Genomic DNA, 25440 nt, shown 5'->3' with positions numbered 1-25440 from the left:
CCCTTGGTCCTGTGGAGGCTCCATGCCCCAGTGTAGGGGGATGCTGGGGCACTGAGGCAGGAGTGGGTGTGTGGGTGAGTGGGTGAGCACCCTCATAGAGGCCCGGGGTAGGGGGAATGGGATAGGATATTTGTAGGGGGGGAATCTGGAAGGAAGACAACATTGGAAATGTAAATAAATAAAACAACCATTTTTTTAAAAGAACTGTCCTTTTAGATAGAATGGCAAGGTATGCTTCCAGTTAGAAAATGTAGAAATAAATTATATTTACATAATATATATTTATATTATATTTGTTATGTATATTATATGTGTGAGCATATATGTATATGGGCATGTTTACATTTTATCTATTTCATGGCATTCCATAGGCTAGAGACATATTAGAATCAAAAGAAGATTCCCCTTACCAAGAGCGTAAGGCAAAGATTCTTAGAGATAAGAAACACACACACACACACACACACACACACACACACACACACACACACAGCACATATACACATAGAAAACATACACAAAGGATACACAGACATGGAAAACACACAAAGAAGACACCCTCAGAGGATACAAACTTTTTAGTATGCTTCACTAAAAAGACCTCAATATTGAGAAATTAACAATAATGTAGCAAATGAATTTTGATTATTTAAAAATATTTTCTTCAGTCTTCTTATAATAGAAGACTTGGATGACATTGTCCAAGTCATCTTAAGGTTAATTTTAATAAAATGTTTTTATAAAGGTTTTAGAAAATGTTTTATAAAATTTGCCCTTTGAGGTAGGATTTTATGTGTAGAAAACAAACAAATAAAGCTGACTACTTTTTCTTCTTCTTTTTTTTTTTCTTTTTTCTTTTTTTCGGAGCTGGGGACCGAACCCAGGGACTTGCGCTCGCTAGGGAAGCGCTCTACCGCTGAGCTAAATCCCCAACCCAAAGCTGACTATTTTAATAATAAAATATATCTTGGAGTTTGTATTTGTCAATGAGGTTAAGGTGCTTAATGGTGTGAATGAACTTTGTGGACTTGTACTGTAGGCTGTTAGAGTAGTCCCTTCAGAACCTTTGGTATTTGTTTACTTGGGTCTTAGTAAGTTTCTTAGTCCGTTTTTAAACAATGTCAGCTCATTCTTCCATATTTGATTTCTGTATCACTTGTGATGCTATTTAAATAAAATATGTTATGGATGCATTTAAAATATGATTATTTTGGTCCAGCGGGTTGGCACAGTGGGTAAAAAAGCCTACCAAGTCTAATAAACTGAGTTCAAATCCCTGGACCTACACAGTAGGAGAGAATTGACTCCTGCAAATTGTCCTCTGACCTGCACGCACACATGCTGCGGAAGCATGCACTCCCCATCTAATCCTTACACACGCACTAAGCATGTAAAATGTAGATATATGCATATACACACAGACACATGCACACAGAGATATAATATATTAATATATTCTATAAATGAAATTCATTTATATATAAATTTTCTGACTGAAAGTATTCATTTACCATGCCATTCCTCAGCCAATAAAAGCAATGAAGAAACTGATATTCCTCAGGCAATTTGTACTGTCGTAAATGAATAAAATAGGCCAGTTGACTCAGTAAACTTCCAGTCATTGTTTTCCATTCAGAGCATTACTGACTTCCTTCAGAAGGTGAGTGTGGGGCTGGGGATTTAGCTCAGTGGTAGAGCGCTTGCCTAGGAAGCGCAAGGCCCTGGGTTCGGTCCCCAGCTCCGAAAAAAAAGAACCAAAAAAAAAAAAAAAAAAAAAGGAAGGTGAGTGTGGTCTTAACCGTGGTCCTGACAGAGAGATGCATACTCTGTCAGTGTATTTACAGAGGAAAACAAATGTCTATATAATCTTTCCTTACATATTTCATCTGCAGTATTTGAAATTTCAGTAGCATGGTAGAAGCTATATAAACATTATAAGTGATTTTATGCCTTAAATTATTGTCTACTAATGAAACAGAAGCCTGTCCCATGATTTTCTTATAAAATTTTGCTCCTGGTTTATATTATGTGTCTATCTATTTTCATATTGTTAGGAAGTATTTCCAGTTTACCCATCTTTTGCAAATTATATACAAAACTCTAAGGTAAGATTTAAGGAGTCTTAAATCCTCTTCACTCCTTAGCTTCTGCACCAGTCCTTTGCATGTATTGTTTTCACGCACACATTCCTTTTAACATCTTCATTATGTGAACTCCTTTACTGTCTAACACAACAAATAATATTGTCTGTGTGACTAAACATTAGTGCCAACCTAAGCCCACTAACTTTCAATGACAACATGGTAAAGAATACCAGACTTAACAGCATTACTAAAGAGATGTACAATGACTATGTTGGGTTCTTTGGAATGTGATACACACAAGTAGAAGTCAAGTGTCACGACTGTTTCGACATCTTAAACTATTGGACAGAAAACTACTGAGAACGGAAAGATCCAATGAGTGTGTCCTCGGTCTGCCTTTCCTCATATGTCCTTGGACCAATATTGGGTCAGGGGCTCAGCAAAGTCCATGTATGTAGTAAGTGTTTAGAAGTATTTGCAGAATGAATTTTTTAATTAATCATTCATTTGTTTACATTTCAAATGAAATCCCCCTTCCAGGTTACCCCTCCATAAACTCCCCAGAATGAATGTTTTAAATTCTTGCTCACATCTAAGTTGTTGAGTGCTTAGCCTACCTTTTAACCTTCCATATTTCTTTATATAACCCCTATGCCCTGTACTTATGCCAATACACATTAGAAAGCTGTAAGTAATTAATTTTATGTCAAGCATTAAATTACTTTGAATTCCTGATCTATGCAATATAACTTTTTACCTATGTGAACATGACACAAAAATATGAATATGTTTTAAAGAGAGAGAAAGAATTTAAAGATAGAGATAGAAGGGAATTCTCACAGTTTAGCTGCTTGGTATGATGTGTTGGGCATGAAGTACCCCCCTCTGTAGGCAAACAGACCTCTGTGTCTTTTAAATGCATTTGAAAATGCCCATTTGAAGAGAAACCACTCAGCCAATAGTTTCTGAGACTCCAAGAATTGTATTGAGCTTCATTTCCCTCTTATAAGGAGAGATGCTGAGTGCAAACATACCTGCAGCTCTCTTTTCAGATGGTTTGTCGCTGCCCCTACTATCATCAGGAGGCTGCCGGAGAGCTTCTAAGGCAGTTATTTCTAAGCACAAGCCTCAGATGACTCCTGAAGTAATTTCAGTTAGTGACCAGCAGCTGCTCCTAGGCCCAGATCCCAGTGTGCGTCAGAAGCAGAGACTGACAAGACATCTGCTACAGAAGGCTGACAGTGGCATTCACAGCTCAGTGTGACAAAGGCCAGGGAAGATGAGGGGCCACTCTGACCTCTCCTTCCCAGGAGACAGACTAGGGGCATTTTCCTTGTGAGGCCACAACTGTACAGTCATTACTAGTTCATTTGTGAGCGTGAAAGCTCTCCAGTAAGAAAAGGTGACCTTTGATTACATTCACCTGCTCTTTCAAAAAAACATCATGACAGAGAGCTGAGGCTTTGCAGTGTGGTCCCTGCTTCAGTGTTTTCATAATAAATATACTACCAAGTAATCATTATTCCACACCCAGTAGCCAAGTCCCATATTAGCTGCTAGAGATAAAAAAAAAATACAATGTCAGACATCAGGCTGGATAGCTACCGGGGCTAAGGGTGCTACAGGCTTGTAGAGGAGAGTCTGACTTTGTGGGACTCTGCAGGTTGCTAGGCAGCAGCCTGAGACCCACCTGAACATTTGTTTGTGATAAAAAAAATCATTGGGTCCTTCCTGCATCTATTGAGTCAGGAGTGTGTGTTGAGTATTGAGCCAGGGGGTGTGTGGTCATCATCCAGGTTTTCCTAATCCCTCCGGATGAACGTAAGACATTTACATGTTGAGAAGAACCAGCATAGGCAACTCCTAGCTCAGACCTGTCAGTTAGGAAAAATCTTTTCAGAGAAAGTCTCAGGAAAGAGGGAAACACGCGTTCAGGAAAGAGATAGCCTCGTCTATAGGACCTGATGACGAGCCGGGTCATGAATCTACCAATGCTGTGTGTCTAACCCTGTCCTGGCTGTGTAATAGTAGGTGACCTCAGATTGTAGCCCAAGCCACAGAAAGAGTGTATGATCAATTAGTCAAGCCAGGGAGACCCGTTAGTTGAAAGCCATGTACAAGTGAAGAGAAGAAAAAAAATCATGTGAAGCCTGTTTCTATTTATCTTGTCATTCATAAAAGAAATAAAATCCCAGGAAAATTACAGTTTTCACTTCATGGCCACTGGGATGTATGTTCCTGCTTTTATTTTTAGAGATGAGTTAGTAAATAAAAACCAGACATTTGATTCTGAAGATGAATTGGTAAAGCTGTAGTAGGAGTCATGCTGCAAGGAAAACAATATTGAACAGTCTAGGTATGTTTCCCATGTGTATAGTAAAGATAGTAATGGCATACTTCCAATTGTAATATGCCTGATTTGTCTAATGTTACCATGACAACAGACAACCCTTGACAACCAAAATTTACCCCATCGACAGCAGTTCCTTGGGTTATCAACATCTATGCTTTCTTTTGTTTTAAAGAATCATTTGTTTCAAGAATCATTTGTTTCTTTTATGTACACTGTAGCTGTCTTCAGACACACCAAAAAAGAGCATCAGATCCCATTACAGATGGTTGTGAGCCACCATGTAGGTTGCTAGGAATTGAACTCGGACCTGTGGAAGAGCAGTCAGTGCTCTTAACCATTGAATGATCTCCCCAGCCCAACACTCAAGTTTTGACCAGCAACCCTCAGGCTTCTGCTCCAGATGTCACTGCTTTTTATATAGTTTGAATGCAGGGTGTTCTGTTTCAATCATGTTTCCCTCATTAATAAGGCAGTGTGGTAACTTAAGCCAACATTAAATGTCCTTAATGATGAGGGAGAAACAGAAGGATAATTTTAGTACTTGAAAGGTTTTATCTAGAATTGGTTTTGCTTCTTATACTCAGGAAAGATAAGGAGAAGACACTTCAGAAATACCTGGTGTGTACGAAATAGGAATTATAAGCAGGGATTAATTTTACACTTACTAATAACGTTCCATTGCTTCTTGGCTTCCAGAGGGATGACAGACTAATTTTGAAGGAAGCAAAAGTTTGGATAGAACAATTTGAGAGAGATTTGACGAGGGCACAGATGACAGAGTCGAATCTCCAGGACAAATATCAGGTAAGTGTGGAGAAGAGATTTAGATTTTTCTAAAGCTTCTCATGGATGAGATGCAGATACGTCATATAATATGTGCGTAATCTTCCAAATTATTTAATGAGAAAAATCTTTCAATAAGTAACACGCAGTATTTTAAGTTTGAAAAGAACAGTTCTATGGCAGAGAGTAGTTGGAAGTTACACTATGTCCTCAGTACAGAGGACTGAGATGTCTCAGTTTTGACAGCTCAATCTCATCCCCTGCACAGAACGAAAACACGGAGCCATTGTTTACAAAGACCTTTCTGGCTTACAGATGTCAGCTGACATAACAATCCACGAAAATAAGTAACTGACTTGACACCAGAGAATACTACTGAAATAAATGGAACTCAAGAAGGAATTGCAATGTGTATTTGCCAAGGGTTCTGGGAGGAAAGGAGTTTTGACTGTGACCTGTCTTGCTTAAGATGGTTGCTCTTGAGCTGAGGTCAGAGAGCTGTGTCCAGTCTCCTGACAGTGCCAGGAGCTGACTTTCTGCTTTTAATTTACACTTCCCAGACCATCTTGTAACAGTAGGTTTTTCCCATTAAAAAGCTGTGACTTCTTTCCAGCGGAGTTGCCATTTTCCTCCTGTTTCAAATTCCACTTTATGTTAGCAGGCAAGCAGAATGTAACACATCTTCAGCAACGTTCTCTCACACACTCCACCCTGTTACATTTCAGCCACTTTTCTTTGCTCTCCATTAGTTTCCTACCAAAAAGTTACAGTGTTACAGTGAGATGAGCCATCCAACACGGTAGATGATAAAGCACTTAATGATGTGAATGTGTGATATTGGAAACTCGTATAAATATACCTAAATTCAGATGGCCACGCCATCTTTGTTCATTTTTTTAACTTGGAAAAACAATAAATTTAGTTTCCATGTATTCTTTTGCTTTGAAACTCAGTATAATCTTCTTATTTTCCCCCAAATAAAATTTGCAGTGATGTGCTTCACCATAAAACAATTAGGCCAGGAAACTAAGAAGAAAGCACAGAAACAGAGGTGTGTTTGTTGGTGAGCTTTAGGTGAACCAAAGGCATTAACGCTAAATTCCAAGAAATAAAGCTCCTTACTGGACCAAGTGTTACTCTGTGAGAGAAGAACAGTGAATCAGAAAAACAAAATAAAACACCAAAACATGAAGAGAAAGCGTCCTGCACACATGAGCAGCAGCATTAGGGAAAGCGCTGTGTCCCATCCACATTATGTAACCCGTATTTTCCACTTTTGGCTCATCACAGGTAACACAACTCCAGTTTTTTCAAACATAGAAATCTGTGAGACAAAATTAAAGATTTTGTGCATTTCAGTATCTTCAGAATTTCATGAGTTTTTGGTTGAATTTGAGTTCAACTCCCCCCAGTGTTCTTCAAGGGGATTTGCATGTTTATAACTGAAATTCTTTCCTGAATCTGCTGAACTCGGCATGGCTTCCCTCTGCTCTGTAATCTAATCACACAGCTTAGTGTCATTTCCTATTCAAACCTGGATGGGGAATCATGTTCGAGATGTACAAATTTACGGTGAATGGTTATTTTTCAATTCACACATATAAATAGAATCACTTTGTAGATGTGCTAGTTTATTATAAGAAAAAGTGCAACTTCAGAGCGACTATTTTTATGTTTGTATCAAGCCTATGGTTAGGTCTAAATGACGAGTTTTAAGTATTTGTGGCATATTAAGAATTTTTTGGCATAAAAATAAGCAATTATATATAAATAATAAGGCCTCAAAGTCAGCCTCTTTACACGGGATTGCTTGAATGCAAACTAGGTATGTTTAATTCAGCATTAGTTGATGTGTACCATATATGATAACATTATAATATATAACATGGTGTACTCTAAATAGGACTATTTACTGATAGAGCAACTATTTTGGCTGTTAGCATACATAAACTCATACTTGTATTTGACTATGCTTTCCTGACAAACTGGCTCATAAATTACTTAACTAGAATTAGTCCCTTTAAATGTTTTAAATTTACTTTTAAGTAACAGTTTTACTCTTCAAAAGTTTTGTGTGTCAGACAATATACATTCATCCACCACTACCTTCCCTCAGCTTTTCCTAGGGCCCTGCACCCCATTGCACCCTGACCTTCAGGTCCTCTTTTATTCATTTTCGTTATTGACAACCCCTTGATAGGGATACCTCTGTGTGTGTGTGTGTGTGTGTGTGTGTGTGTGTGTGTGTGTGTAAGACCACAAACTGGAGCAAAAGCAACTACCAGCTGCCAGTCACAAGCAAGATGGGTCTCCCTCCCCTAGGAGCTATCACTGGTCATTAGCTCTTCAGCTAAGGGTGAGGGTCAGGCACCTGTCCCCCTTCCATGCTGGAAGTCTGACTGGCTTGACGTTGTGCAGGTAACCATGGTTACAGTGAGGCAGTAAGTACAACTGCACGCCATGTCCAGACACGACCACTCCATGGGTTTCTTTTCACACCCACCAGCTATTAAATATTCTTGCCCTCTTTGGTGAAGTTCCTTGGTCCGTGGATGGCGGACATAGACGATAATGATGTTCATGTAGGTGACCCATGCACAACAGATCAGAATCGCTTACAGCCTTCACTGTGACCAGGAATGAATCTCTCCACAAACCACTGGATAAAGAAGCTTCTTTGTTAAATTGAAAGCAGCCCAAAACTACAGGCAAAAACGTAGAATATTCGGCATGTCCATTTAGCAGAAATAATACTAGTCTTCCCAGCTAGGTCTATAATCTCTGCGGTCATAGGGTTTTGGCTATTTATATAGTAACAGACAGGAGATCCCTCCTGTAGGGTGGACACATGAGGAAGCACTTAGTTAACCTTCGTCACCACAGCATGCCACTACCACACCAATGGGCACACCAGTGGGCACACCAGTGAGCACACCAGTGGGCCAGCATTGCAATGTGCAGCATTCAGCACCGAATAAGACCACTGATTATTTTTTCTCCTCAGCAGCCTGCATAGTACCTGTGAGCACAATGTAAAGGGATCCAGTAGAGTTTCCTGATCAGTGTTAGGTTTACTTCTGTATGTCCCGTAGCCAAAGTTAGTGGTATCTTCCACCAGGTCTTACCATCCAGTTATAGGGGACAAACAAAACATTGGGAATAGCCTTTTGTTTTGGGTGCCATAACTCATGGGGAGGTAGTTTATGAATGATAACTCAGACCTTCATTTTGCAACCCATGTCTTCTGAGCACAGTGTTTTCTACCCATGCAGGGTACTTCTGGTCAAACCCCCTTTTATATATGTGTGTATAATACATATTACATTATGTATTATGTATATATATTTATGTATGTATATACATATGTTTATATATAATATTTCAAACTATCTGATTTTCATAAGACTTCATCGTGTATCTTTAGTTTTGGCTAAATCGCCCCCTATTTTCTCCTCTCCCCAAAACCTCTATCCCAGTGTAGCCCTTTAACCCTGAGTATATTCAATTAGAGAGTACTTCTCTCTAATTGGAGGTGTATGGAAGATCATAGGCATCCATAGCTTTTGCACACACCCTTCATTTTAGTTAAGACTTCCCCTAATGCCTCATTTTTTTGTTCCCCACACTTTTCTGTGCTTGATCGCCTCCCAATATTTTCCCTCTCTATGTTCACTCTGCCCGTGCTACCCTACCCCCACCCATTAGCTATCTAAGTGGCTGATTCCAGGTTCCTGGTTCCCACATGGACTCCAGGTTAAATGTACAGAACCAAATATTCAGAGGGAAGAGCCACATGTCTGTCTTTCTGGGTCTGGCAGGCTGTTTGTATTAATTTACGTTTTCCAGTCCCTTCTATTTCTATGCAGACTTCATAATTTCTAGGCATTAGTCCTGCTTTTGCTAGTTGTCTCTGTCAAATCACTTCTGGGATGCCTAGTAACTGTGTGTGAGTGTGTATTGCATGTGTGTGTGTGTATGTGTGTGTGTATGTGTGTGAGTGTGTGTGTGTGAGTGTGTGTTTGTGTGTGTGTTTGTGTGTGAGTGTGTATGAGTGTGTGAGTGTGTGTTTGTGTGTGTGAGTGTGTGTGAGTGTGTGTGTGAGTGTGTGTTTGTGTGTGAGTGTGTGTGAGTGTGTGAGTGTGTGAGTGTGTTTGTGTGTGTTTGTGTGTGAGTGTGTATGTGTGAGTGTGTGTGAGTGTGTTTGTGTGTGTGAGTGTGTATGTGTGAGTGTGTGAGTGTGTTTGTGTGAGTGTGTATGTGTGAGTGTGTGTGAGTGTGTCTGTGTGTGTGAGTGTGTCTGTGTGTGAGTGTGTCTGTGTGTGTGAGTGTGTTTGTGTGTGTGAGTGTGTATGTGTGAGTGTGTGTGTGTATGTGAGAGTGTGTGTGTGTATGTGTGAGAGTGTGTGTGTGTATGTGTGTGTGTGTGTGTGACCAGAGGGATGTGTAGAAAGTACCTAACACTGTCAAGGTCTTAGACAGGGTCAGTGTCATAACTGCTGCTGCTAACATTGCCAACAATGTAGTGGAGTGCTCTTCAAAGGTAAAGGGCTATTACCTAGGAACTACAGTTTCCTTTGCTTTTGCTTTTGGGGACTCATTGCTGTACTCTTTCTGTTTCCTCTTTTAGTCATTTAAGCACTTCAGAGTTCAATATGAATTGAAAAGGAAACAGGTGGAACATATAATACAGCCATTGCAAAGAGACGGCAAACTGACACTCGACCAAGCCTTGGTCAAACAGTGCTGGGAGAGAGTGTCATCCAGGGTAAGTTAGCTTCGTTTGGATTTGTGCATCTTCACCAAGCTGCAGTTTGTCCTCTTTCACATGGTGGTATTGCACAAGACGCTGTGGCCTCTGGCTGAGGCTGGAAAGGATCAGCCATGGGAGCACATCTGCCCTCAGGTTAGGCTTCCCTATGCATTACTGGGTAATAGATGCATCAGAAGGACCTCCTGGCTTCTGTCTCCTTCCAGACCTTACCTCCCAGTAGGTTAGAAAAGCTGACCTTTGCCTTAGAGACTTCCAGGAATATCAGCATGTTTCATAGTCTGTAATCTTGTTTTGTGAGCAACTCAGGACCTTCATGTTCTGTCATGGATCATCTCTGGCTGTCTGGTTGTTTTCCAGGATGAAGGAAAAGCTGCTTAACCTACTTAATATTAACACTCTTCCTCAGACCTTAGCCATTTAAGGTTTCTAAGTCCTAAACATCTTCTAGCATTAACAGAAATATTTTACTTGCATTTACCCTGTTGTTCGATTTGATAATGTCACATTTCCTAGAAACTTTATCAAGAAGTAGGATGGTTTCTAAGCTAGAGTTTCTGTAGACCAGTAAATGGTCCTTGAGAATCTGGAAAAATGGAAGAAAAGGGGGAAAAAAGTGCTTTTGGACAAAGAGGGTGGGGCTCACTGGTGTAAGCACTTGCCATACAAGCTTAAAGACCTGAGTTCAATCCCTGAGGCCCCTATGAAAAGCCAGATACATAGAAGGAAATCTGGCATTCTAGTGAATAAAAGTTCTTAGCGCATGAGCCCGACAACTGACATCTAATTCCCAGGACCCATATAAAAATCTGAATTTGCACCTCTGTAATTCTCAAAGAACTGGCATTTTAAAACTTGACTGGGCAGGGGTGGCTTGCATGGAGCCTAGGGATACACCTGTCTTTACCCCCTCACAACTGGGATTGATGACAAGCAGATGCCCTCAACCCCAGGTTCTTGTGTGGGTCTTGAGAATCAAATTGTGGTCCTTGTGCTTATGTGGTGAGCACTTACCTATGAGCTCTTTTCCCAGACCCTCTCTGAGTCTTTTGTAGATTTTTTTAAAGTTCATTTAGAGGAAGTTTTGGGAATTGTCTTCTTGCCAGAGACATTCTATTTTCCTATTTCAGCTCTTTGACTGGCATATACAGCTGGATAAATCTCTCCCTGCACCTCTGGGCACTATAGGTGCTTGGCTATACAGGGCAGAGGTGGCCCTGAGAGAGGAGATCACCATTCAGCAGGTCCATGAGGAAACAGCAAACACAATCCAAAGGAAACTTGAACAACATAAGGTAAAACCATACTTGCAGACTGTCTTAATTACCTTTTATAAAAAACAATGAAGATGCGTTTTTTTAATTGGATATTTTATTTATTTACATTTCAAATGTTATCCCCTTTCCCAGTTTCCCTTCCAGAAACTTCCTATCCCATCCTCCCTCCCTCTGCTTCTTTGAGGGTGCTCATCCCCTACAGTCCTGCCTCCCCACCCTAGAATTCCCCTACACTGTGGCATCGAGCCTTCACAGGACCAAAAGCCTCTCCTCCCATTGATGTCTGACAAGGCCACCCTCTGCTACATATTCAGGTGGAGCCATGGGTGCCTCCAAGTATACTCTTTGGTTGGGGTTTAGTCCCTGGGAGCTCTAGGAGGTCTGGTTGGTTGATATTGTTGTTCTTCCTATGGGGTTACAAACCCCTTCAGCTCCTTTAGTCTTTTCTGATTCCTCCATTGGGCTCCCAGTGCTCAGTCTGATGGTTAGCTGCAAGTATCCTCATCTGTATCAGTAAGGCTCTGGCAGAGCCTCTCAGGAGACATCCATATCAGGCTCCCGTCAGCCAGCACTTCTTGGTATCAACAATAGTGTCTGGGTTTGGTGTTTGTATATGGGATGCATCCCCAGGTGGGGCTGTCTCTGGGTGGCCTTTCCTTCATTCTCTGCTCCACACTTTGTCTCTGTATTTATTGTCCTGACCAAACATCATAAATAAAGTGAATGATGAAAGAAAGCATTTAATTTGGTGCTCACCGTTCCAGATGGTTAGCATCTGTGCAAGGGGGAAGATGGCGACAGGAGATAGGAATGGTGCTGGAGCAGTACCTGAGATCTTTCATCCGATCCACAGTAGGAAGGAGAGGGAGAACTAATGGAGAAGGATGGGCTTTTGAAATTTCAAAGTCAATGACACACCTCCTCCAATGAGGCCATAATCCTAATCCTTCCCAAACAGTTCCACTTATGAGTTCCACTCATTCAAATACATGAGCCTATAGACCATCCTCATTCAAACCACCACAGAAACTGTCCCAGCACGACAGTCCTGGAGTCCCTGGGGATGCGTCCTCATCAGAACCTGTACTGGTGTGCCCCTCTAAGCATCTATCCTATGTGGTCCACACACTTTCTTCTTAGAGGTACTCGAGTAATCTGCATTTTCCTGGCCTATACCCATCCTGGCAGTTTCAGTACATTAAGTTCATATGGTATTTCACAATAACTCTAGGGTTGATTTTTTTTTCATCTGCAGCCATCATTATTCCCGTTGCTATAGTTTCTGTTTTTATAAAAAAGATAAGCTTACAGACAATATGAATTTATATAATAATAGGGTTGCCCGTTGGCTCTATAGTTCACATCCATATTCTTTCTCAAAGGATGATAAACAAAAGTTTCTAGTCCTGGTGCTTTGGTTGTGCACGGGGAGTATAGTTAAGGACTTCAATGAACCACAGGTCATGCCTGTTGTTAGTCTGTGACTGTTGTCAAACATTTTGTAATGATACAGGCTTGACTCATTAAACGTGCTGTTTTTGACTGACAGAACAGTAAGGCAACAGTGCTCTCTGTACCCCTTTGTTCTGTCAGCTCTTTGGTTTTAGCATATATATGAAAACAAGCAGATACACAGAGATTTCTATATGTTGTTAAAAGATACATTTTCTGCCAAATGTTTGATGTGTTTTTAGTTACCTGTTTTAGAAAACTCAAAAAACAAATTTATCGTATGTTGGACTCATGCCTCCGAGACCTTGGTTTTGGAATGTCTGGTATATAGATAAATTCCATGCCATTTGAACTCAGTAGACACAGTCCAAGGCTAACCCATCAAGCAGTCTGATATTGCCACATTGCACAACCAGTCAAAAATGTCACCATCACTTGCCTCCATTTACACTTATATATGATTTTATATACGTACAGGTCTTGTGATGTAGCAATATGAAACAGTCAACCCAAGCTTAGTGCATCCATTGCCTCACAAATTTCCTTGTGAATATTTTCTATCGGTTTCAGCGATTATGTGTATGGTTTATTGACAATGTATCACAGTGTTGAGATGGGGTCACCTGAGCTTGTCCCTCTTTGACTGTAACCTTGCCCTTTTGAACACAACTTTCTTGTCCTAATCCATTCTCTACCTCTGGTCCTGGTCACGCCTGATAACCAGCATGCTCCTTTCTGCTCCTGTGACTTTAACATTTTTGTATTTGATTAATCATTGAGCTTTATCATATTGATTTGTCAGATATTCAGATTCGATTTGCCTGGAATATGTGCTATCCTTTCACTTTCAGTGTATTTTTTTAAAAAAAATATTCTTTGTGCTTTGAGGATAATAATTACATCATTTCCTGCTTCCCTTTCCTCCCTCCAAATCTTCCCAGGTGTGCCTTGCTCTCTTTCAAGTTCATACCCTTTTTTCCTTAGATGTTACTTTATGTATGAGTGAATATGTTCCTAAATATATTAATACAGCCTGCTCCAGTCTTATAATGCTAATTGTATGTTTTCAGAGCTGACCATCTGTCATTGGATAACTACTTGGCATGCTCTTTCCTAGGGAAGACTATTTCTCTAGCTCTCAGTACCCTTAATAGCCTGCAGATCATTATCTAGGGTTGAGGCCTTGCAAGTTTTTCCTCTTCTGCACTAAGATGCCTATTGGTGTTGGCCTTGTTCAGCTCATGTTTAGGCAGCCTTGTTGGTGATTCTTCATGGATATAGCTTCTCTGGCATTTCTAGGAGACACAATCTCACAGCAAATTTCTGCTTCTTCTGGATCTTAAAGACCCCTGTGCTCCTCTTATTCTAAATGATCCCTATACCTAAGATGTGGGAGTTGCATCATAGCTGTATCAGTTAGGACTGGAATCCACAGGTCTGCATTTTGGTTGGTTGTGGTTTCTGTAGTGGTCTTCATTTGTTGTGAAGAGAAGTTTCCTTAATGAGGGCAGAGAGCTACACTTATCTATGGTAGGAGGAGACATTTTTCAGAATATAGTTAGGGGTTATGTTGATTTAGTAAAGTAGTGGTTGTTGGTTCTCTTCCAAGTCCTTTGATTTTACTCACCCCAGGTTAGGTTTTCAGTACCAGGTAAAGTATCCCTCTCATTCAGCAGTGCCTTAAATCTAATTGCAGAATTGTCAGTTACCACCAAGGTATGTGTGTCACTACTGCACCGTTAGGGTGACAGTGACATGCTGGACATTGTTGTGGTTCATAGGCACTACACTGGGTAGGTCTGTTGATTCACTCCCTTGGAAGTTTGCATGGTGGCATCAAAGTTATTCCTTAGGGAGGAGGTACTCAAGCCAGTTACAGCTCAGGAGCCTCTGGACCCTATGTCTGAAGTGGATAATGTCTTCAACAATAGGGACTTATCTTCTACCAGTGAGGAGCAACTGGGGCAATATCAGTAGGATGTGATCTTTTAGAAGTCTTTTGGACAAGTCTGACCAAGGGACTCAAAAGAGGCCTTTTCATGTCTGGTGCTGGAATCTAATTTGTTAGTTTTTCTGTGGCTCTTTTGGGAAGCAATATTAGCCAAAAATTCAGTCCATGTATTTCTTTGAAAGTGTGAAGATAGTAAATAGTTGACACTTATTTTTTTAATCCATAGATTAAAAAAAATCTAAGGTCCAAAACAGAATCTTTTTTTTTTTGGGTTCTTTTTTTCGGAGCTGGGGACCGAACCCAGGGCCTTGCGCTTCCTAGGTAAGCGCTCTACCACTGAGCTAAGTCCCCAGCCCCCAAAACAGAATCTTTTAAATGGAGAATTAAGACCATTTATTTCTAGGACAATGATTGAAAGCTATGTGTTAAATTTATTTCTTTGTCTTGGAGGTTTGCAAGTTAGTGACTTATTTATCATTTCTAATCTCTTTTTATTGGTATAAATATATATAAATATATATATATAAATATATATAAATATATATTTCTTTTCCATGTATTGTTCCCTTAAGTATCTTGTGCAATTTTGACCTATTTGTCACAGTCTTTATGCATAATGAAAGATCTTTATTTCCATTTTGATTTCACAGGATAGTTTTGCTGGCTATAAAAGTCTTGTTGGGTAGTTATTTGCTTCAATGTTTGAACTATCCCAATCCAGGTTTTCCTGGCTTTTAAAGTTTCTGCTGAGAAATCTGCTTCATTCTGGCAGATTATAAGTTACTTGGAGTTTTTCTTGAAGTTTTCAGAATTTCTTCTAAGTTTCATAGCCATCTGATTTTATAATAAAACTTAGATTCTCTCTGTTTTTTTTTTTTAATTTTTTAATCTAGGATCTAAAGGCCTTATATGCTCAAATATTTATCCCTGCCAACCTTCACACCCTGACAGAGGACATTTTCTGCTATTGCTTCATTGAATAAGTTCTCCAGGTCTTTATTTCTATAGCTTGATTTTCCTCTCAAGTACCACACATTTGTAGGCTTGGTCTTTTAGTTGTGTCCCCAATGTTGAATGTTGTTGGTGTGATTGTTTTTATTCTTTTTTTAAATTTAATTTATTTTTTACTTATTCATTTTATGTCCACTCACTACTCCCTCCCAGTTCTCCCTCCCACAATCCTTCCCCACTACCCTTCTCCTCTGGATGGATGGAGGCCCTCTGGACCACACCCTGACCCTTCAAGTCTCTGTAAGGCTAGGCACCTTCTCTCTCACTGAGGCCAGACAAGGCAGCTCAGTTACTAGAACATATCCCACATACAGGCAACAACTTTTGAGATAGGCTGTGCTACAGTTGTTTAGGACCCACATGAAGATCAAGCTGCATGTCTTCTATATTTGAGCAGGGAAACCTAGGGCCAGCCCATATATGTTCCTTGGTTAGTAGTTTAGACTCTAATCGCCCCAAGGGTCCAGGTTAATTGATTCTGTTGGTCTTCCTGTGGAGTTCCTATCCTCTTCAGGACCCTCAATCCTTCTCCAATTCTTCCATAAAAGTCCCCAAGCTCCATTCACTGTTTGGCTGTGGGTGTCAGCTGCTGGGGGAAGCCTCTCAGAGGACAACATGTGATGGCTTTTTTGTGTTTTTGTTTTCATTGTTATCTGAGTTGACAGTTCCTCAACTTTGTCTTCATTACTAACATTCTTTCTTTTATCTGATCTTGTTGTTATTGGTGATGCTCTTCTTAATTGATTAACTGAACTTCGTATGTCTAATATTTCCTTTTATTTTTAAAGAATAGATGCCTTTTGTTGAATTTCTTAACCATGATTTTTTAAAATTTGGATTCCTTTTGTGGTCTTTGCTCATTTTTCTTTTTACTTTTTGCATTTTTATTGGATATTTTACATTTCAAAGTTATCCCCTTTTCTGATTCTCCACTCTCCCATGCCCCATCCTTCTGCTTCTATGAAGATGCTCCCCCTCCCACTTACCCACTCCCACCTCACCACCCTGGTATTCCCCTACACTGGAGAAATGAGCTTTTACAGGACCAAGGGCTTCTCCTCCTATTGAAGCCAGACAATGCCATTTTCTGCTACATATGCAGCTGGAGCCATGGGTCCTCCATGTGTACTCTTTGGTTGGTGTTTAGTCCCTGGGGGTGTCTCGGGGTGTCTAGTTGGTTGATATTGTTGTTCTTCCTATGGGTTGCAAACCCCGTCAGATCCTTCAGTCTTTTCTCTAACTCTACCATTGGGGTCCCTGTTGTCAGTCCTATGATTAGCTGCAGACATCCTCATCTGTATCAGTAAGGTATAGCAGAGCCTCTCAGGAAACAGTTGTATCAGACTCCTGCTATCAAGAACTTCTTGGCATCAGCAATAGTAACTGGGTTTGGTGGCTGCATATGGGATGTATCCCCAGGTGAGGCAGTCTCTGGATGGCCTTGTCTTCAGTCTCTGCTCCACTCTTTGTCCCTGTATTTCCTCCCAGGAGTATGTTGTTTCCCCTTCTAAGAAGGACTGAAGCATCCACATTTTGATCTTCCTTCTTCTTAAGCTTCATATAGTCTATGAATTGTATCTTGCATAGTCTGAGCTTTTGAGCTAATATCCACTTTTCAGTGAGTGTGTACCATGTCTGTTCTTTTGTGACTAGGTCACTTCACTCAGGATGGTATTTCCTAGTTCCATTTTGTGAATTTCATAAAGTCATTGTTTTTAATTGCTGAGTAGTGCTCCATTGTGTAGATGTACCATATTTTTTGTATCCATTTCTCTGTTGAAGAACATCTGGGTTGTTTCCAGCTCCTGGCTATAATAAATAAGGCTGCTATGAACATAGTGGAGCATGTGTCCTTGTTGTATGTTGGAACATCTTTTGACCCAAGAATGGTATAGCTGGGACCTAAGGTAGCACTATGACCAATTTTCTGAGGAACCTCCAGACTGATTTCCAGAATGGTTGTACCAGTCTGCAATCCCACCAACAATGGAGGAGTGTTCCTCTTTCTCCACATCCTTGATAGCATCTGCAGTCACCTGAGTTTTTGATCTTACCAATTTTGACTGGTGGGAGGTGTAATCTAAGGATTGTTTTGATTTGAATTTCCCTTTGCTCATTTTTAAGCTAGACTTTTGTGTTCTTTACCTGACATTGCTGCCATTTTAACATCTTTGGATTCCATTTCTGTAGAATTATTAAGTTTTGAAGAAATCATGTTGCTTTGCTCTCTCTTATTTCTTATATTTCAAAGTTACAATTTGTTCACATTTATTGTGGAGAATATCTCTATTTGGGGGTCTTATCACTGGGATGCGTCTCCTTGGAAAATAGATCAAAGGTAAATAGTATACCACTGTCAACACAAAATACAGAATTCTCACGTGAAAAGAGGATAAAAGACAGTGTGGTCTGGAGCCATATGTGAGTGACTGTGGCCTGGGACATTTGAATCCGGGTTACCCCACGTTCTGTATTCCAGTTTCATGGCATTTTTATAGTAACAGAACAAAGAAAGTTATAAATATAAGCATTTACAAACACATTGATGAAAATCCCAGAGAAGCAAGTTCTGTCATACAGCTGCAGATGCTATCTGATGACATTCTCAGCTTTCGGGTTGATAGAAGCTAGTGACCTGGAAATTGATAAAGATTTTTTAAATCTTTGAATCACAGAATGTCCTATAAAGAGGTGGCAAGAAATGGCCATTCAGGGAACTCAAAGGGGGTTCAGGCTAGCCCAAGAAAAAGTAAAATTAAGTTCTGGACCTGCTGCACCCCACCCTCTCCACCCCACTGCAGTTCTCACCAGCCCCATAGTCTTTGCAGACACAATTTCTTTCTTGGAATTTCCATTCATGATAAGTACAGAGAAGAAAATGGCAGAGATAATGGAAGATAAATATGAATGGAGTTAAATATGTATAAAAGTAAAAGTGACAAAAACCTTTGAGACAAGGAAAGGGAAAAGGAGAGGGGTCAAGAGAAGCAGAAAAGTATATGAGGGGGAGAAAAAGGAATAGGCTACCAAAGTATGTTGCAAATAAAGGAACATGCAAAACTAAAGCCGACGAAATGATATAAAATACCAAAAAGAACAAAATGGAAAGAAAGCCTGGTTTTGTTTGTTTTGTTTTTTCTTTGTTTTCAAAGACAAGGGATTAAAAAAGCTATTTTCCATCTCCTTTAATATTGCAGCCAGAGGAGCTGTGAGTCATAGTACGAGCCTATTAGTCCATAATGTTTAGGCTGGTTGGGCATGTAGCCAGGCAAGTGTCAGTTGACACCCCCATGCTGCATTCTCTTTAGAAGCTTTATTTCTTTGTGTTGGGGAACTGCTGTTGGCCCAAATGACCTTTATGGCCTGTGTCTCTGGAAGGGTTCCACTCATTCCAGAAAACCCCCGAGGTTAATCATGCAGAGGACAGCAAACTTCCAAACATAAACAGGATACAAGTCTTCCCTGAGAGGGATGTATTATTTTGTCTATGGGTTTTAGGACTTTGAGATATGCCCTGTAACCACTTACTAGAACATTCAAGCAATTATTCAGAACTCTGTCCTGCTAAGCACTAAACAATCCAGGTCAGCAGCGCAGGCCTGGGGGTGACAATCTGCCTGCTTCAGCTTGGAGCTCTCTGCTTCAGAGCAGACCGGGAACAGAGCAGGCAACAGAGCAGGCAACACCCAGATCACAGAGCACTCTCCATCCCAAGGCTCTGGGAACCTACACCTCTCCCTCGATCCATGCTCACCCACCTTCCTCTCTATGAAAGCCTATTTTGGCATCCCCTTCCAGCCCTTGCAACAGGATGTTCCTCCAATCTCCTCAGTTATGGTTGTTTTGTTCTCAGGTCTGAGAGGGTAACTCGATTTTATCACGCCTCCAGATGTAGGAAGTTGCTTTCCTCCTCTCTCCTCCCCACTTCAAGGCTAGCCTATACGCAGGTCCCACCAAACCCCACCATGACTTGGAGATGACTGTGGGTTTCTTCTGCATCTAGGACTGGCAATCCTGCCAGGCCCACATTGTGGTTGAGGCTTTGCCAGCTACCTCAACCCACAAAGCTGGGGTTGGAAGTGAGTGCTGCTGCCATGTTGTTTTCCCATTCCTCTCCTCTCTTCTCTGTCTCAAGCCCTTTCTTGACCCCTATTGTTCTTTCTGCACTTGACAGTTTGGAATTTCGCATTGTCTTGACTCTTCTCTTCCATGGATCCCCACATTCTCTTTCTTCATCTCACCTTAGAATTCCTATTTTCAATATTTTTTTCAGCAAAGTCCTTACTATTTTCCAAAAACAGTTGCACTAGTTTATATTACAGCCAACGCTGTGTAAGATGTCCTCTTTTCCCATCCTCGCCAGCACTCACTACGCGTCACGTTTATGATAACCGCTACACAAGCAGGCGTGTAGTCATATCTCACTGTAGTGTGGACTTCAATTTCTGTTGCCTCACTTGCCATGTCGAACCTCTTTTTCAGCCATCACAGCCTATTTCTTTGTCTTCTTTGATAAATGTTCAAGTCCTTTGACTATTTTTAATACAGGTATTGTTTTCCATTTTTTTAAAAGATTGATTTGGTACATTTTATATTAGCCCCTTGTGATGAGTGATCTTGACTGCCAACTTGATTGGTTTGAGAAATACCCAGGATGTCAGTAAAACATACCTTGGGTGGGGTCTGGGAACAGAAGTCAATGGAGTATTAACTAAGGGAGAAGACCCTTCCTGACTGTGGGCAGCTCCAGTCCCTGCATGCTTGCAGCCCAGGTAGAAGTAAAAGCAAAAACGTATCCTCCTACCGTTCCCTCAGCCCTTGATAATTGACATGCTATGAGCTACCTGCCACACTCTCCCACGGTAAGAGATGGGAGCCCCTGAAACAGCAAGCTAAGGAAACCTTTTCTCTTCAACTAGTTTATATCAGATGGTTTGTCACAGGGACAAGCATCTACTAATCCCCTTAACTCTGTAAATGAGTTGTCTTTGGCACTCCCTTCACTCCGTTGACTGTTTGCCTTTCTTTGGGTGACTTTTAGCTTGATACAATCCCATTACCTCTTTTTGCATTTGTAGTCTATGCTTTTGGGGTCCTAGTAATCTCTGCCTAATGTCAGAGGCCTGCCTGTTAACTTCCCTTCCTTCCTTCCTTCCTTCCTTCCTTCCTTCCTTCCTTCCTTCCTTCCTTCCTTCCTTCCTTCCTTTTTCCTGTCTCTTTGTCTTAGTCAGGGTCTCACTAGAAGGTCCTGACTAGCCTAGAGCTAACCTCAAATTTACAGAGAGAGTAAATTGCCTCTTTCTCCCAAGTTCTAGGATTAAAGACTTGTACCACTCTAAACTTCTCTCTGGTGTGTTTGATTGATTGGTTTTGACCACTTTTTTCCAAAACAATCAACTGACCATAGAGATGTGGGTTGGTCGCTGGGCTCCCTGCCCTATTTCATGAGTGACTTAAGCTCAGACAACTTTTGATTTGCTAATTGTCTCCTTCCACCTCTCTTCCCTGCCACCATCCATATGCACAATCAGATATGCAGAATTTCCTGTCATCTGCTTCCTCAAAAGACAGTATAATTCCATCTGTGTGAAAATGCACACAGGGTCTGGGCCTTCCTGTCTATGGCTCTATGTTCTGTACTTGTTGGGCCAGGCTGTAAGGGAGCTAGAACTCAAGCCTCAGATGAGTTCAAGACACATCACACATTCAAAATCAGAAACCCGGGGCCCACGGCATCATGAGATCCAAAGTACCTATAAACTGGAAAAAAGTGCTAAACAAAAATACTACTGCACTCACAAATTAGTAAGTAGATATGTGTTATTTAGTAATTTCATGGAAAATATAGAACAAATGAAAGTACTGGAACTTAATGTGACTGTCTGACACAAAAGAAGCCACCTTAGAATTTTAAATGTAGTATCGAATGTACATGAGTTACGAGTGTGTGAGTTAATTGGGGAAGAGTCCGTGAAAGGTCTCTTCCTTGGTAGGTTTTCAGCTCTGGGGGAACAGAAGCAGATTGTAGGCAAGGTGGTGCCTCCAAACTAGAGGTATGACACACACCCAAGTGACTGCTGTTTATGTACTGAAAATAGATTCAGATGTTGTAGGATGGATCAAATGCAAGTGTGCCTTTTGCTAGAGCGTTACAGGGGCTTTTGCAGAAGGTATTAATCACCTCGAAGGGTGAGTACGCCATTGGATGACTCACAGGCTTCTCAGTGTGGGTCATTAATGCTATAAGCCATTCTGATGGGAGGGAGATAGAGCAAGCCAGAGAGAGATGAAAAGACAGAGACAGAGAGACAGACACACAGGGAGACACAGAGAGAGACAGAGTCCACATGTGCTTGTGTCAGCCACCCAACTGTCTACCTATGTAGGGGAATGGCTGATAGAGAGGATGAGGATCTAAAATGTAGGGGAAAGCAAACAGTGAGAAAATGGAAGAACTCAATAATGAGACACTGGAAAACAAACTGAGGCAGGTAGGTTGGCGCCAAGGCCAAGTTCAATGTGAATCACACAATGATGTGTTTATTAGGACAGACCTTCTATTAGACCTTGTTACAGGTGTTTAGAGTAACATAGTCATAAAGCAGTGTACTTGAAATTATGAGATCAAGTGTAAATTACTTAGAATATATGTATCAGGTGCTTAACAAAAGCTAAGCTGCGAAAACAGGGAATATGGGGTCATCGTTAATTAAAGTTCTAAGTTTTCTCTACAGCACAAAATCAGTCACTCAAAGTGATGTAGCCTGGGCTGGCACACCAAACTTACGTGAGATTGAGTAATCTGAGAACACCAGGGGGATTCTGCATACATACCCAGGCATATGTGAAAACATTTTCTCTCCTTTCCAGTATAAAAAACAATTCTGATTTCAGAAAACTTACGTAAACCTAGAATGTTTTTTCTGAACTCACCACACATGAAGAAAACATTTTCTTCTTACTATAGAGCCATTGTTTCAAGTCAGAGTTAGGTACTCTGTAAAAGTGTATAGTGCAGATAGTGTACCTTATACGAAGAAATTTTTAATTAAACATTTGACATAACATTTTATACTTATAAATAGTTCTATGGAGCTTTCTACTTTTCAGTCTAGGTTTTGGATATTATTTTGTTTAATTTCTAGAGATGTATAGGTAGCATAGTCATAAAGCAGTATAACTGGAATTATAAGATCAATTTTAATTATTCAGAATACACGCAGTAGGTAGTTAACAATAAACCTAGCTGAAAGATAGGCAATTTGTTTCTTTGGGGGCCTGTGTTTGTGTCTTTGTCCCTGTGAATGCCAGAAGACGACAGTGAATTCTTAAAATCCGTCATTCTTTTTTAAATTATATTTTTGAAGTTAACTAATGTATATATCAGATTATATTAATTGTACAAAATGTATACAAAGTACAGCTGCCATCCTTTCTATTTTTTAGAAAACGTAATGTCTAGTTATCTAGAAAGAAACACTACCCCTTCTTGGCGATTATGGAGGATTTAAGCATGGTTCAATCTAAGCAATTAATTTTACCGAACATTTAACGTAAGAATATGACATAGCTATTATCGTCGTCTTTGTAGATGGATGTACTCTAGGCCAGGAGAAAATCAGCGCCTTACTCAAAGCAGCATAGTCATCTTAAGTTCCAAGCTTGCAATGCACCCACAAAGCTGTTGCACATGTATAGCTCAGCAGGCGTCACTGTGTTTGGCAAGGCAAGGCTTTCAAGCCTTAAGGAACCATGAGAATGGTTTTCAGTCTCCACCACCTCCTGAGCCTCCTTGTACTGTCAATTGTACCCACGTCATATCCTCTCCTTCTTGAGAGTTTCATTTCCTGATGATGAGGCCTAGCGCGGTGGTCAGAAAGTTCAACCACCCATAGATGATCTTCATAATACTGTGGCCTTGCAATAACTTCACCTTCTCTTTTGTGGTGATCCTGCATCATGTTCGATCCGCACTACGGTCGCCTTCCTCCCCTCCTATCACCACGCATCCTCAGTAACTGAAACCATCCACAACCGTGTTGTCAAGCATCCCACTCTCTAACCAAAGCAGGGCTTCTCCATGCGTTTGGACCCCATGACCCTGTAATGTTATTTTTCTTCAGTTACATTTTATCCTTTCCTTTAGTGCTGTTTCATTGTTCATAAAACTCACCCACTGGACACATCCTCAATCCCATTGTCCACATCGCTCCTTTTTCTTACTACCCTGGTAAAAAATATAAAACCCAATTAAAAAAACATTTCTGCAGAGCCTATGCTCCCACACAGGCAGCTGATGGGGCTGGAGAACCCACACACTCTGACAGTGACTACCCCGCCTGGGCTCCCAAAGCTGTGTAGCATCAAAAGGCATTCCCAACCCCAAGCCCTCTCCATTTCTGGGACATCTATTTCATACCTTGTCTCCTCAGCTTTCCACACCTCCTCCTTGTCCTCACTCTTAGTTGACGACACTGCTTCCTCTTTCTCCAAGAGAAATAGAAGCAATCAGAAGAGAATATCCGCAAGCGCCCACAAATACACCAACCCACACACTTGCATCTGTGCCCAGATACTCGTCCTCACTTCTGTTGCTGTGGGTAAACCATCTGTGCTCTCAACCAAGGCCAGCCACTCCTATGAGCCTTAGAGACTATCCTCACCCTTCCTCTGAAAGACTTGCAGATATATGTCTTTTGTTCCATTGTCTTCTACAACCCTTCCCATTGGGTTCCCTTCCCCCATCACAAACATGTGTGCATGTGAGTGCATACATACTTGTACATGCACACACACACACACACACACACACACACACACACACACATGAACACATTTTCAGAGTCTTTATTTTCATCCTGATTGCCTTCCCAGCTACTGTTCAAATACTCTTCTTCCATTTATACAAACAAGCTTTTAAGAATTATCCATGTCTCACCCTTTTGATTTCTAAGGCCTCTCTAGAAATTATTGAAATGACAACCATCACCACCACCTTTCCCAAGCTAGGTTGAAAAGAATTGGCTTTCTCATCTATTGGCCAGATATTAGCTTCCCTCATTCCTCATCCATCAGACACTTCTTATAAAATGCTCCTGTGTGCACAAAATTCTTCGTTCATTTGGTTTTCTGATTTTCTTCCTATACTCCTAGCTATCTCTCTGTAGTCTTTCTTGGTTTTCAATAAAACTTTATTGAGCACCTGCATTGTACTAAGTAGTATTGTGATATGTCTATATGTATGAAGACAGACACAACTCCCTGGTGTTCATGATATGACTTGTTTTGAAAGAATAAAGTACTTCTATCCATACTGGGCTACTTTATTGGGTCCTTTTCTACCACTCTTCTCCATTCCAATCCCTTCCAACCCCCAACACTAGGTAGGCAAGTTTAGAGGGCAAAGTGAGTGTCGATCTCCTTAGACCACTTCCTGCTGATTGGAGGCATTGAGTTCCTTGGGGCAAGTCCAATCTTTGTCATCAGGATATCCAATTTCTTCCTCTGGTCTCATTTCTCACAACCACTAGACAAACCACAGTTAAAGGAGTTGGGATTAGCAGAGACAACAGCAGCTTCTCCAGGTTCTGGCATTTTTATAGCCTCTCAAGAGTCCCCAGAATTCCAGATGTAAACTATGTTCAGTTGGCAGAATCACACTCCTGCCAGAGCACAGGACAAATCATAGTCAGCTGCTATGGACAATCTTGAAGCAGCCCCATATCCCACACCAGAAGTTAAAACAAAAATGTATTCACCTA

General features: G+C 40.8%; 1 protein-coding gene and 1 long non-coding RNA gene across 39 annotated transcripts in view; one reads left to right on the top strand and one right to left on the bottom strand.

Moving 5' to 3' along the window:
• The window catches only part of Syne1 (spectrin repeat containing nuclear envelope protein 1), a 477397-nt gene that overhangs the window by 114382 nt on the left and 337575 nt on the right, over positions 1-25440 (top strand). For 32 of the 38 annotated variants that reach the window (XM_087580698.1, XM_087580506.1, XM_087580457.1 and 29 more), the window contains 4 exons: positions 2055-2105; positions 5134-5241; positions 9848-9985; positions 11119-11283. In XM_087580698.1, the coding sequence (XP_087436824.1) occupies positions 2055-2105; positions 5134-5241; positions 9848-9985; positions 11119-11283 (462 nt within the window). 38 annotated transcript variants of the gene reach the window in all.
• LOC148006933 (uncharacterized) lies at positions 16464-24292 on the bottom strand. The gene is made up of 3 exons (XR_015649190.1): positions 24099-24292; positions 23853-23906; positions 16464-18314 (listed from the first exon to the last, which is right to left on the bottom strand). It is a non-coding gene; the product is annotated as an uncharacterized LOC148006933 (long non-coding RNA).

This window comes from Rattus norvegicus, chromosome 1 (assembly GCF_021556685.1).
Source record: "Rattus norvegicus strain SHRSP/BbbUtx chromosome 1, alternate assembly SHRSP_T2T, whole genome shotgun sequence".
In the NCBI taxonomy this organism is placed as follows: Eukaryota; Metazoa; Chordata; class Mammalia; order Rodentia; family Muridae; genus Rattus; species Rattus norvegicus.
Note: the sequence above shows the minus strand (reverse complement) of the source record. Positions and strands in the feature narration are given on the sequence as shown.